At 36.6% G+C, this 13,136-nt stretch overlaps 4 protein-coding genes across 4 annotated transcripts; all 4 read right to left on the bottom strand.

Moving 5' to 3' along the window:
- Positions 1-357: 357 nt before the first annotated feature.
- LOC140175214 (uncharacterized mitochondrial protein AtMg00810-like) lies at positions 358-1,728 on the bottom strand. Its single transcript, XM_072202162.1, has 2 exons — positions 1,473-1,728; positions 358-1,199 (listed from the first exon to the last, which is right to left on the bottom strand). Exons 1-2 carry the CDS (start codon positions 1,726-1,728, stop codon positions 358-360), a joined length of 1,098 nt encoding a protein of 365 aa, XP_072058263.1.
- A 264-nt stretch (positions 1,729-1,992) lies between these two features.
- Positions 1,993-5,195, bottom strand: LOC140175213 (uncharacterized). The gene is made up of 3 exons (XM_072202160.1): positions 3,542-5,195; positions 2,643-3,062; positions 1,993-2,231 (listed from the first exon to the last, which is right to left on the bottom strand). Exons 1-3 carry the CDS (start codon positions 5,193-5,195, stop codon positions 1,993-1,995), a joined length of 2,313 nt encoding a protein of 770 aa, XP_072058261.1.
- A 2,061-nt stretch (positions 5,196-7,256) lies between these two features.
- Positions 7,257-9,505, bottom strand: LOC112711687 (zinc finger CCCH domain-containing protein 48-like). The gene is made up of 9 exons (XM_025764394.3): positions 8,879-9,505; positions 8,704-8,799; positions 8,545-8,634; positions 8,364-8,465; positions 8,142-8,288; positions 7,919-8,038; positions 7,781-7,840; positions 7,592-7,689; positions 7,257-7,502 (listed from the first exon to the last, which is right to left on the bottom strand). Exons 1-9 carry the CDS (start codon positions 9,272-9,274, stop codon positions 7,358-7,360), a joined length of 1,254 nt encoding a protein of 417 aa, XP_025620179.1. The 5' UTR covers positions 9,275-9,505; the 3' UTR covers positions 7,257-7,357.
- A 1,364-nt stretch (positions 9,506-10,869) lies between these two features.
- Positions 10,870-12,366, bottom strand: LOC112711688 (dehydration-responsive element-binding protein 1E). The gene has a single exon (XM_025764395.3). The coding sequence runs from the start codon at positions 11,851-11,853 to the stop codon at positions 11,194-11,196; it is 660 nt and encodes a 219-aa protein (XP_025620180.1). The 5' UTR covers positions 11,854-12,366; the 3' UTR covers positions 10,870-11,193.
- Positions 12,367-13,136: the final 770 nt, after the last annotated feature.

Raw genomic sequence — 13,136 nt, 5'->3', positions numbered from 1 at the left:
TTTTATAAAGGCTTAGTCATCAAAATTTTTCAAATCAACAAAAATGAAAAAAGCCCCAATTTTTCAATAAGGAACAGCCTATAATTCCAGAGACTGCTTCAGCACTGGATGTCCATTATGTATTGTGTTCAGATATGAATCCAGTGGCTTCATAGTGACTTAATGAAGGTTACTCATCATCTGCCAAAAAAATCTCATCGCGATTTATGAGACAAAACACAAAAAATCTCATTAGCAGAGTTATTAAGAAAACAAAGATGAAGCAAGAATGCCTAGTTTAGTTCGTAGCTTGCAGAACCTCTCTTCTATCAATGGTTTGGTGAATATGTCAGCTAGCTAACCTTCAGAATTAACAAACTAAATATCTAAATTTCCATTTTGCACATGCTCTCTTATCGAATGAAAACGAACTTCAATGTGCTTTGTTCTAGAGTGGAAAACATGGTTTTCGAAAATGTTAATAGCACTCATGTTGTCACAAAATAATGGAATATTAGAGACATTAAGTTTATAGTCAGCTAGTTGAGTTTTCAGCCATAATAATTGAGAACAACAAGAAGAGGCTGCAATATACTCAGCTTCGGCTGTTGAAAGGGCCACAGTAGCTTGCTTCTTGCTAGACCAAACAATTAGAGATTTTCCTAGAAAGCAGCACATGCCACTTGTGCTTCTTCTATCAATCATATCCCCAACAAAATCTGCATCACAGAAACTCACTAATTGAAATGAATCAGTCTTAGGAAACCATAAACCATAGTTAGTGGTACCAAGCACATATCGGATGATCCTTTTGACAGCTGAGAGATGGGACTCCTTAGGCTTTGATTGAAACCGTGAGCAAACTCCAACACTTTGGATGATATCAGGCCTTGAGGAGGTTAGATACATCAAAGATCTAATCATCCCTCTATAGCGTGTCTCATCAACATTTCTACCATGGTCATCCTTATTAAGCTTGATATTAGGATGCATGGGGGTTCCCATTGGCTTAGCACAGTCCAGCCCAAACTTCTTGACAAGTTCCTTTGCATATTTTTCTTGATGGATGAATATGCCTTCTGCAGTTTGCTTGATTTGCAAGCCTAGAAAGAAATTGAGCTCTCCCATCATGTTCATATCAAATTCATTTGTCATAAGCTTAGCAAAATCTGCACACAAATCCTCATTAGCCGAACCAAATATGATATCATCAACATAAACTTGCACAAGATTAAAATGATCATGATCATTTATAATAAATAAAGTGGTGTCAGTGGCTCCTCTTTGAAAGTTGTTTTTCAATAAAAATGAGCTAAGCCTCTCATACCAAGCTCTAGGAGCTTGTCTTAAACCATACAAGGCTTTGGCTAGTTTGAAAACATGGCTAGGAAAAGTTTTGTTTTCAAACCCAGGTGGTTGAGCCACATAAACCTCTCTATCTATTATGCCATTTAGGAAAGCACACTTTACGTCCATTTGGAACAGCTTGAAACCACAATGAGCGGCATAAGCTAGGAGCAATCGGATGGCTTCCATTCGAGCTACAGGTGCAAAGGATTCATCGAAATCAGTCCCTTCCTCTTGATCATATCCTTGAGCAACCAATCTAGCTTTATTTCGGACTATGGATCCATCTTCACCCAGCTTGTTTCTGAAAATCCATTTAGTGCCAGTGACTTTCTTTCCATGTGGATAAGGCACCAATGACCAAACTTGGTTCTTCTCAAATTGCTGTAATTCCTCTTTCATAGCTAACACCCAAGATGAATCAGCAAGAGCTTCTTAAATGTTTTAAGGTTCAATCTTTGATAAAAGAGCAATGTTGTTGGATTCGACTCTTTTCAAAGATGAACGAGTGGTTCTACCAGTAGAAGGATTTCCAATTATGAACTCTTCAGGATAGTTTTTCAGAAACCTCCATTCTCTTGGTCTTCTTGACTGATTTGAGGATTCAGGTTCCTCTTGATCAACATTTGCCTCTGCATCAGTATTTTCAGCTGCGACAGGAGATAATTACAAATTGTCTCCTGCAGAATTGGGATTTTCGCTGCTAACAGATGCAACTTCATGAGAAATTGGATTTTGTGGAACTGGTTCAGTAATCTTTGGAACCTCAGCTTCAAATCTTGGACTATCTTCAATACAAACACTGGGAACATTGTTAGATTCACAGAAAGTGACATGCATGGTCTCCTCAACTGTTTTGGAGTTCTTGTTGTAAACTCTGTAGGCCTTACTATTTGTGGAGTAACCTAGAAAAATGCCTTCATGTGTTTTAGGATCAAATTTTCCTAAATTTTCTTTGATGTTCAGAATGAAACACTTGCATCCAAACACATGAAAATAGCTAAGATTGGGAGGATGCCATTTCCAAAGTTCATATGGTGTTTTCTTTAAAAACTTCCTAATGAGGGTTCTATTTAAAACATAGCAAGCTGTATTTACAGCTTCAGCCCATAAGAACTTAGGAATTTCATATTCACATAACATAGCTCTAGCCATTTCTTGTAAACTTCTATTTCTTCTTTCCACAACACCATTTTGTTGAGGTATTCTTGGACAAGAGAAGTTATGTGATATGCCTTGTTCATCACAAAAAGATTCAAAGAATTGATTTTCAAATTTCTTACCATGATCACTTCTAATTGAAACAATTTTAAAACCTTTTTCATTTTGAATCTTTTTGCTGAATTTCTCAAAAATAGAAAAGGCTTCATGTTTATGAGCAAGAAAGAACACCCAGCCGAATCTAGTATAGTCATCCACAATTACCATGCCATAACTCTTTCCTCCAAGACTTTGAGTCCTAGTTGGTCCAAACAGATCAAGATGCAACAACTCCAATGGTTTCTTAGTAGATACATCTTCCTTGGGTTTAAAAGAGGTTTTAATTTGTTTACCCATTTGACAAGCATCACAAATGATGTCCTTATCAAACTTTATATTAGGAAGACCTCTAACTAAGCCTCTCTTTACAAGCTTGGAGATTTGGAACATGCTAGCATGTCCTAACCTCTTAGGCCACATCCATTTTTCAGATTCCATTAAAGAGAAACAGGTTACATTTTGAACTTTTAGATCATCTAGAGTGATACCATAAACATTATCACTTCTTTTGGCAACAAATAAAATAGCCTATGTTTTCTCATTTATGACTCTACAATCAAATTTCCTAAAGGTTACAGCATATCCAAGGTCACACAATTGACTTATGCTCAATAGATTATGCTTTAACCCATCAACTAAAAAGACACTATCTATGCAAGTTGAAAAATCTTTGCCAACCTTACCAATGGCAATTATTTTACTTTTACCATTATCTCCAAAAGTGACAAATCCTCCATCATACTTGTTGAGTTTAATGAAGAAAGCATCCCTTCCGGTCATATGCCTTGAACATCTACTATCAAGATATCACATGTCCTTTTTCTTCTTGGATGTAAGGCAAACCTGCATGTTCTTCAACTAACCTTAGGTATCCAAATCCATTTAGATCATTTGATGTGAAATCTTCTTGGTTGCCCAAGAGCATTAAAATCATGAACAACTTTATATAGCTTACCATCATTACCAAAAGACCTAGGAAAGATGAAGCATTGAGGAGGATCATGACCATTTCTATTGCACTTGTAGCATTGATTCTTGCTCACTGATTTTTGAGGTTTGCTGAATCCTTTTAGTTTGAAAATCTTGGAAGAGGAGGCTTCAGATTTTTTAAAGTTTGGTTTAAAAACTGCCTTATTTTTCTCTTTGAATCTAAGTCCAGATTTTTCAGATCCAAATCTTTGACTAGCTAGCAGTTTGTTCAGATTTTGAGAGCCTTGAACAAACTTTGCTAAGTCTTCATTCAGATTTTTTATTTGTTCATTCAGCTTTTTGTTTTCAGAAATCAAATCAGTGGAAGCAATAACTTCATGCTTGAGTTTGAATTTCTCTAATTCATCTCGCAAGGCATTGTTTTCTTCTTTTAAAAAATTTTCATTTCCAGTTTCATTTGCCTTTACCTTTTTTAAAAGAAGGTCATTTTCAATCCTCAAAGCCTCATTTTCTTTCTTGTATTTTGCATACTTATCCAAGAGTTTCTTGGAATTGACAGAAATGTCTTTGATAATATAGTGTAGTTCATCAATAGTCAAGTCAGAAAGATCTACCTCATTTTCATTTTCATGGTCTGCCATCAAACATAGCTGAGCTTCTTGATCTGAGCTCTCTGAGCTTGTGTCGTTCTCCAAGTCCTCCCATGTTGCCATTATCACCTTCTTTTTGTCTTTCTTGGATTTTTCGCCTTTCTTAAGTTGAGGGCAATTTGACTTGAAGTGACCAGGTTCCTTGCAGTGATGGCATGTGAACTTGACTTGATCTTTCTTGACATCTTTGGATGAAGAGCTTCCTTTGCCTTTGCTTTTGAATCTCAGTAGTCTTCTCATTTTTCTTGCAAAGAGCACCATTTCTTCATCTGAGAAACTGTCATCAGATTCTTCTCCTTGGGTTGTCATTCTTGATTTTAGTGATATACTTTTCTTTTTGTCATCTTTGTCTTGAGACACGTGAGTGGTTTCATAGGCCAGCAGCTTGCCTCTTAGCTCATCATAGGTGATTTTGATCAAATCATTTCTTCCAGAGATGGTTGTGCTTTTTACTTCCCATTTTTTAGTGAGACTCCTCAGGATCTTCCTCACTAAGGTTTCTTCAGAGTAGCTCCTTCCCATGGCATCCAAATTGTTGATGATTATTGTGAACCTTTCGAACATTTGATCGATGCTCTTATTCTCCTTCATGCTAAACATTTCATACTCCTTCATCAGCATGTCAATTCTGGTCTCCCTCACTTGCTTGGTGCCTTCATGGGTGAGTCTGAGCTTGTCCCATATTTCTTTAGCCGTTTTGCACCTTGACACTTTTCTGAACTCTTCAAAACTAATTGCACAGTGCATCAGGTTGATTGCCTTGGCATTGAGTTCAACCTTCTTCTTTTCTTCCTCTGTCCACTCATTGTCTTCCTTAGCCACAACTTCTCCATCAGCGTTCTGTTTGGTGGGAACGTCTGGTCCATTGAGGATGATCTTCCATATGTTGTAGTCAATTGATTGCACAAAGATTCTCATTCTCTCTTTCCAGTATAGGTAGTTGCTGCCATTGAAATAGGGAGGTCTATTATTAGACTGCCCTTCAGTGAGAGTGAAAGCCACGATGTTGGGATTCATGTTGTTGGCCATGGATCTTTACTCCGAGCTGTGAAGCTTGACTCCTTGAGACCTTGCTCTTGATACCAATTGATGGTTCTATATGAACTTGAGAAGGGGGGTTGAATCAAGTTAGCTTAAAACTTAGAGTTTCAAACTCTGTTGCAGTGGAAGCTTAAGTTGCAGGAGATTATTTGAAATTATCTCATACGCAGAACATTAAAAGAGTAGAGAAGAGAGAAAGAAGGACAGCATGTATCCTGGTTCGGATTCTCAGTGCCATGAATCCTATGTCCAGTCTCCACCACAAACTATGGTGGAATTTTTACTATAATTCTCAGGTTACATACACCAATACTATTGAATTAATTCCTAATTCAACTAGTATCTACCCCTAAGCTTTCTTCCCAAAGCTTAGCATCCCAAGTGCTGTCCCAACTTGAAAGGGGAATCAAACAGATTTAGACTTCACCCAGTGCTATCCCAACTAGGCAAGGGGAACTAATCCTAGTTCATATACCCAAATTACATCAGAAGAAAAAGTGGCTATTTTGCATTACTCTTGCCTTTTCTCTCTTGGCTTTTGAACCTCACATATTTTCCTTTTCTCAAAACAGAAAATAACGCAAGACAGCCATAACACAAAGATCAGAATTAAGCTTGAGTAGAAGAAAAAGATTCTAGCTCAATGTATGAGATGGTGCTCTGTATGTGTGTTCTCTTTTTCTTGCCTCCAAATTATGAAGAGAGGCTTCTTATATATCTTCAACTTGACTTCATTGTTGCCTCTTTCATTTCCTCTTTCATTTCCTTGTACCAGCTGCATGTTGGAGCTGTCTCAGCTGGCATGCAGTCCTTGCTCCATTCTGCTCCACCACCTCTGCTGTCCGAGGAGCTCGTCCACCATCTCTGTGGTCCTTTCTTTGCTTTCTTCCTTGGCATGCTTCTCCTTTTGTATTCTGCTCCATTTTCTTGCTGCTACTACTCTTTGCAAGTTTGTGTTTTGCACAACCACGATCCACAGCAGAGCTTTTGCTGATGTCCTTGGGTTAGTGGGGATCCTTGTGTCTTGTTGCTTTGCTAGAGCCCCAGCTGTCCTTGATGATGTCTTGTCTTTCTTTTCTTTTTGCCAAATGTATACCCTTTTATTCTTGCTGAACGGTGCAACAAGAATGAGCTTTGGCTCTTTTATATTGCTGAAGCACTTGTTGGACTTGAACATATGGGCCTGCATCACTGAACACTCACATTAAACTATATTGGGCTTTTCACCCAAAACAATGTTTGTCATCATAACTTAACCCAAAATCAAACTAGGCTCAACAGTTTATGCAAAATTTATGTTTGAAAAAATAAAATTAAAGATCCAGCTAACTATTGAAGAGTCAAATGCTGGCTTAGAGTTATTTCTTAAGCAAGCTTCTTAATCTGATGAATCTAAATACCAAATATTTGCAATAGCAATTTATTTTTGGTTTCACATAGAAAATTAGTAAAATTCATAGATGTACATATGTGAGGTTACTGTCATTACTGGTAAATATAAAGTCTTATGAATACTTAGGGGACAAGTATACTTATACCATTACTCTGTTTATGGTTAGTTTGTTTCTAACCTCGATAATTTTTTAAATGTTGTTACGGTTAAACGTGAAAGTGAATCAAGCAAGGACCTGGCTCCAGCTTTAACTTAATTATTTTAGCCTAGCTTTTACATTGGCATAATACTTTCATTCGGGTGTAAATTTACAAGTTTACATTTTCAATAGATAAAAAAAGTGTTATTTTTATCGATCAAACTATTAAATTGTGATTACATATTACATATTACATTATGAATTATTTGTGTAGTTTTTTTATATAAAAAACAATGTTAGTTTTGATTAATCATGAAGATTATACATGTTAGTTTTGATTAATCATGAAGATTATACACAATAGAAATTCGTTCATTTCACATTTTCACTGGATACATCTCCTAAGGCCTAAACCGTAACTTGCCTCACCACCATTATAGAAGTTAAAATAAATGTAAAATTTTATCAAGTGGACATATAATAAAGATGGAATTTAAGGATCCTTGAGTCAAAATGATAAGAGAATGTTTTTTTTTTTAAACTTATTTTGGGGTATGATTTAACAAAATGTAACAAGACTGGACATATAATATTAAAACCCAAAAGGGATTATTATTATTATTGGATGGAAATGGTTGGGTCTATTGCCCAATTCCATACTCTCACTTGACCTGATCCATCACCAGTGAAAAATATGCCACCAGGCCCCATCTTAATTGTTCGTATCTCTTGTTTTGTGAATATTTTTCCTCTATCTAGAAATCTGAAAAAGATGTGGCAAAGTATAAAGAGTTAGTCAACATCTTAGTTACCATTAAACCAAATCAAACCATTAATCAAAATTATACTTACGAAGGTAACTCATAAAGGCGTAGAGTATTATCAGTGCAAGAGCAAAGCAAAATTGGCTTTCCTTGTGAATCATGCACCCCACAAAGAGCAACCACACCCTACAGCCACATCATACCATTAATTAATCATCAAAAAACACATGCATATTTACTTGTATCAACATAAACAAATGAATTCAAACATCTATACATGTTCTTCTTTGTGAGTGTATGTTACTTCTAACTTTCCACTTTCTGTAGTAACCCACACCTGTACAAGAGAGAAATCAAGATTACAAAAATTATATACTAGTAAATGATACGAATTCAACAAATAATGCAAACCAACCTTTACTGTTTTGTCCAGTGAACAAGATAGAAGGAACTGGTCCCAGCAGAGAACTGACATCACAATAGATGTGTGATCCGTTAATATCTGTAGACACTGTAAATGTTCAAGGTTCCACACCTGAAAGACAACATCCAATTAAAAAAAGTATGAAATTACAATCCAAGACACAATAAATAATGGAGTACATGCTTGTGCTTATGATTAATCCTATGCAACTTACTCTTATAGTGTTGTCCATTGAAGCAGAGTAAAGTCTATTGGGTCCAACTACTAATGAAACAACACCACGCGAGTGACCTGTAAGCGATGCAGCAGGCTCAAAGACATTGACCACTACGTTAAATTTCCATGCCAATATAGACCCATCCTAAAATACAAGAGCCAAGAATAAATTATGTTTCTACACTAAACAAATAAAGAGTGAATTGAGAAAACGATTTACCTGTGTACCAGCAAAGAGAATATCATTGTTGACAACAAGAGCATATACTTGTCCAACAGGGCCTTGTAGACTTAGTTCCATACAAGTTTGAGTGTTCCAAGCCTGCATTACCATTTTATCAGCCAAACATGATGTGCTGTGTCTGGTAAAAAATCATATGCCAATCTGTGCCTTCTCTTACCCTAACACAATTGGGTATACCAACAAAAATCCAAGGTCCTTCATTGATCATGCACCCTACTTCGCCACCAACATTGATCTCAGCAGTACACTGCAATTCGCACACAAAAACAAGCTCAGCATTGAAACATGCATATTAAGAAAAGAGTGGGAACATAACCTGTCCAGACTGGCAGTCCCAAACTCTGAGAGTCTCATCAATACTTGCAGTATAAAGCTTATCGGAACCAGAAGGCAGAGCTATTCCACTCACAACCTGTTCAGTTCAACACAAAACTAACCCATCAACTTCAAGAACGATCATGATTATGTTACCAAGATTGTTTTACTTTTACCTTGGTGTGGCCTTCAAGCTGAGTCAGCAAAGAGAAACCATCCCCACAACTCCAAGAATGAATGAACTTACACCTCTCACCATAACCACAATTCCCCTGCACCCAGTAATTACAGACTTTATCAGCCTTCCTAACTGCTCTATGATTACCTCCACCACAGCCATGGCCCCACGTGGAAGTGCCATTCATAAAAGTATGGCTCCGGCGGCCATTATTATTATTGCAAGACATGGTGCTACCGTAGACGGTGGCACTGTGGAGAAAGGGGCAGGGATGTCTGTTGCAGTTTCCAGCTTGCCAATGGTAGCACACTTTTTTTTGGTGGTGCCTGGTGTCGGCCGCCGTGGCTACAGCAAGACGGTGGAAGACACGCTTGTTGCCCCCATCTACATCCATGTGCGTCGCTGTGGATTGGAATAAACGAGAAGGAATTTAAATTCAAGTTCGATGGAAGTAGATTGAATTGGATCGCACAGCGTGCCAAATCATGGTACCGTGGGAATGGGATCATCAAGTTTGGAGGAGGTTGGGGCAACCCTGATTCCCAATTTAGATGCAGAGTGGAACTGTCTATGTATTAGAACAAGAATTCATTCAAAATACAGACCATAATAATAATAACAGAAAGATAATATCTCAAAGATGCGTCAGTTATTTGTATATGCATGGCTTAGTTATAAACATTAAACAATTTTGGGCGCTATTATGTATTATCTTGATAAAAAAAAATATTTTTTTATAATAGAAAAATAAAAAAATTAAAAAGTTATAATTTACATCTTTTTTAAAAGATTTTTTAAAAAAAATTATATATTAAATAAACAAAAAAATATTTTTATATTGTTATATCTAAACATAATTGATAAATAAAAAAATCTTTTTATATAAGATATCTAAACATAAAATTACTTTTATTTTTCTATAAAATCTTTAAAAAAAATACCTGAAAAAAATTTATTTCAAAAGCTCATCCAAACCAATCCTAAATGTTGTCTGATATTATACTTTTATATTTTAATTAATATTTTTTACATGATAGCACGTGGGTTAAATAGAAGATGAAAAAGTTATCGATTACCGTTGACCTTCATTTGGGGGGTGGGGGGGTGGTTACATAAAGGTAATGCTAACTCTCATATCACCACTCATCAGTCATCACTGTTTGCTTGTGTCATGCTTCTTTCTGATACTGCAACTACATCCTTTTCAAGCCGCTATTGGATTCCAACTGCCGTGGATAAATCGTCAGTTTCAATCCCATCTTTATATTCATTGTTTCTGGTGTCTTTCTGAACTCATCCTTATGTTCCTTTTAGACAGGTGAGTTTTCTGTCCTATGACGACTACTTAGAGAGAGGGGTTTATTGTTGTTTATGTATGCTGAGTTCGAAAAAACTCAATGCAGATTTATTTCCATCCCATAATTCGTGATGCACATGAAGGTGTACATAAGAGGTTAGAGGGTAGTAATTTAGATCCCAAGGAACTAGGTGTTGCAAATTAAAAGAGGGCCAGAAGAAGGACTTTCCAAATGACATTGAGGAATGTGATTTTGACAGAGATATCACACATACAGCACATATCAACGTATTCTTCAATGATGCTGTTTATTTAGAGCTTCGAGGAACAAGTTCTGGTGAAGCAGAGCAAGGAAAGATGAAGAAGATAGAGGAGCTCCATTCCTTAAATTAAAGGAGCGTCTACTGCTTCAGGAAACAGCTGGCCTTAATATATACCTTCAAAGTAGTCATGCTTCATTCATGCTTACTCTTTATTTTATTTTCTTAGTATTTTTATAGCCTAACGTTTTGGTCGTTATACATCCTTCTTTTCCTTTGTTAAATTATTAGTGCAATTTTGGTAATCCTTTGTTACATATTTCTCTTATGTTGAAACTACTAATACTTTATGTGAAGCTAAGAAAATACAAAGTTAACTTTGAGTATGTATAATAATATAGTTACAAATTGTTACTACTATAAAAAACCATATCAATAAGTAGATTATTAATCCTTATATTATATATACATATATGATTGATTTTATTTTTAATTATACACAATCTGAAGAAATAAATTCCGTGTAGCCTTTTTAATCAAATTTTCTATATTTCTATCTATCGTCTATCCACATTCCCCATCACTTTCTGTGGCATCATCCGTACTAGTGTTAAAAAAAACCTAGGAGTACGACACTTTAGCACAGAAAGGTCAAAACGTCTAATACTACACAAACAATCTCTTTATTCCTAAAAATAGTTTCTAAATAAATAAATAATGAATGAATGAATGACTTGTATTTTTTGCCTCCTTAAATTAAATTGAATAACTCCACAAGGATACTTCGGCATCATCAAATTCCACGTCATCAACGCCATACTCACTCGCACAGTAATGCGTTGGAGACATCAACGCCATGGTCCTCCAAATCTCCGGCACCCCTTCTTCTTCTTCTTGCTCTTCCGCCGCCTCCGCCACCATGGTCGTCTCTGACGCGCCCTTTACCCCCACAGCACCCTCCCGCCTCACTTCACCAGTCTCCGATTCCGTCACGGGGCGGAATGCCTCGGCAGCTTCCGCTGCAGCCTTCTGGATGTCTCTTGCGTCTGTCGTCTCCGGCACCGGAAGGCGCCACGCCGAGTCTGCGAAGTTGAGGCAGGCAGACCTCCCCCTGAGAGCGATAGCGGCCACGTCGTGCGCACGCGCTGCCATCTCCGCAGTGGCGAACGTCCCGAGCCATATCCTCGTCTTCTTGTTTGGCTCCCTCACCTCGCAAACCCACTTGCCGGAGTTCCTCCGCCGCACGCCGCGGTAGACAGGGTGGCGCGTCTCCCTGAACTTTTTCCTCCCCGCTCTCTTCTTGGGGTGGCTAGCCGCCAGCACTACCTCCCCCTCCGACAACGGCGATGACAAGACAGTGTTCTCCGAGGAGCTACTCGCAAGCTGGTTATTGACAATATGATTGATGGGAAACATGCTAATGGATGTAAAGTTTATAACTTTGAAATTATTTGAGTGAATGGAATAGTTTGTTGAAAAGGGTGAGTTTATGGCTTTTGATGTCTTTGTTTCTGGTCTTGACTTGTTGTGTGTGTTTTTGGGAGGGAAATAGAGAATTGAAATTGATGAGTTATATATAGTGTGTGCGGGAAGTGAGACTGTGTTTGAAAGGAAAGTGGCAACGCGGACTCTATGTAGAGGAGACAGCTAAGTAATTTAATGTTTCTAGTATTTAGGGCTTAGTTTATTTGAGGAATTTGATTGGGAGTTATGGGTTGCAGTTTGTCTTTGTCTTCCCACGGTATGGACTATGGTTAAGGAATTGTAAGAACTAATAAGAACTAGCAGAGTGGGCTTCGCCTTTGCATTTAACAAGTTGGAGTGTGGATTATGACACGTGTGACTTTGTCTCCCCACATCTAGTTTCTACTTTCTAGATTTTAAAACTGGATAAGGGGGGGCTTGACTGAAAGGGATAGGAGAAGGTGAAGAGAAAGGAGGGGGTGTGTGTCTCTTGAATTGTGATAAGCCATCCATCACCTGGAAAGAGAGATACAAGAATTCGTGAACTGAACTGGCTGTCCTTGTCATGGTCAAACGAATTGAATCTTTAACCCTATTATTAATATTTTATATTTTATTATCTTCTTTTAAGATTTAAAAATCTTATTTATATATTAAAATTAATTATTATATATTTATATATAAAATATATAATTTAATTTAATATATTTTTAATATTTATTTTATATTTTAATGTGTATTTTATTTTAATATAATTCATTTTAATGTATATTTTACATGATTGTTTAAGATTAAAAATTCACTTTGTTCTTTTTTTTTGGTATTTAATTCACTTTGTTCTTTACCTGATTAAAGGAAGTGCTTGGGCTTAGATCCTTTGGATTTTGTGGGTGGGATTTGCCTAGCGTTAGTGAGTACGGGTAGCGCTACCTATTATCCGTTTGAATTTGAACCGAACTAATTAAATTGGTTCTGAAATTAATGGGTAATCGGATTTCTTCGAACCAAATCGATGATTTTTATTAGTGATTGGTTCGGATATCAATTTTAGGGGTGTGGAACCTAAACCAACTCGAAAACCCGATCATATATTAATCAAATAAAAAAAATAAAAATATATATATATGATTTTTTATTAGATAATAATTATTCATTATTAATATGTTTAGATTTTAATAAATTTAGTTTTTAATGTATTTGGTATTTAACATGTTTAGATTTTTTCTATTGATGTT

This window comes from Arachis hypogaea, chromosome 9, assembly GCF_003086295.3.
Source record: "Arachis hypogaea cultivar Tifrunner chromosome 9, arahy.Tifrunner.gnm2.J5K5, whole genome shotgun sequence".
NCBI classification, from domain to species: domain Eukaryota; kingdom Viridiplantae; phylum Streptophyta; class Magnoliopsida; order Fabales; family Fabaceae; genus Arachis; species Arachis hypogaea.
This window is presented reverse-complemented; position numbering and strand designations above follow the sequence as displayed.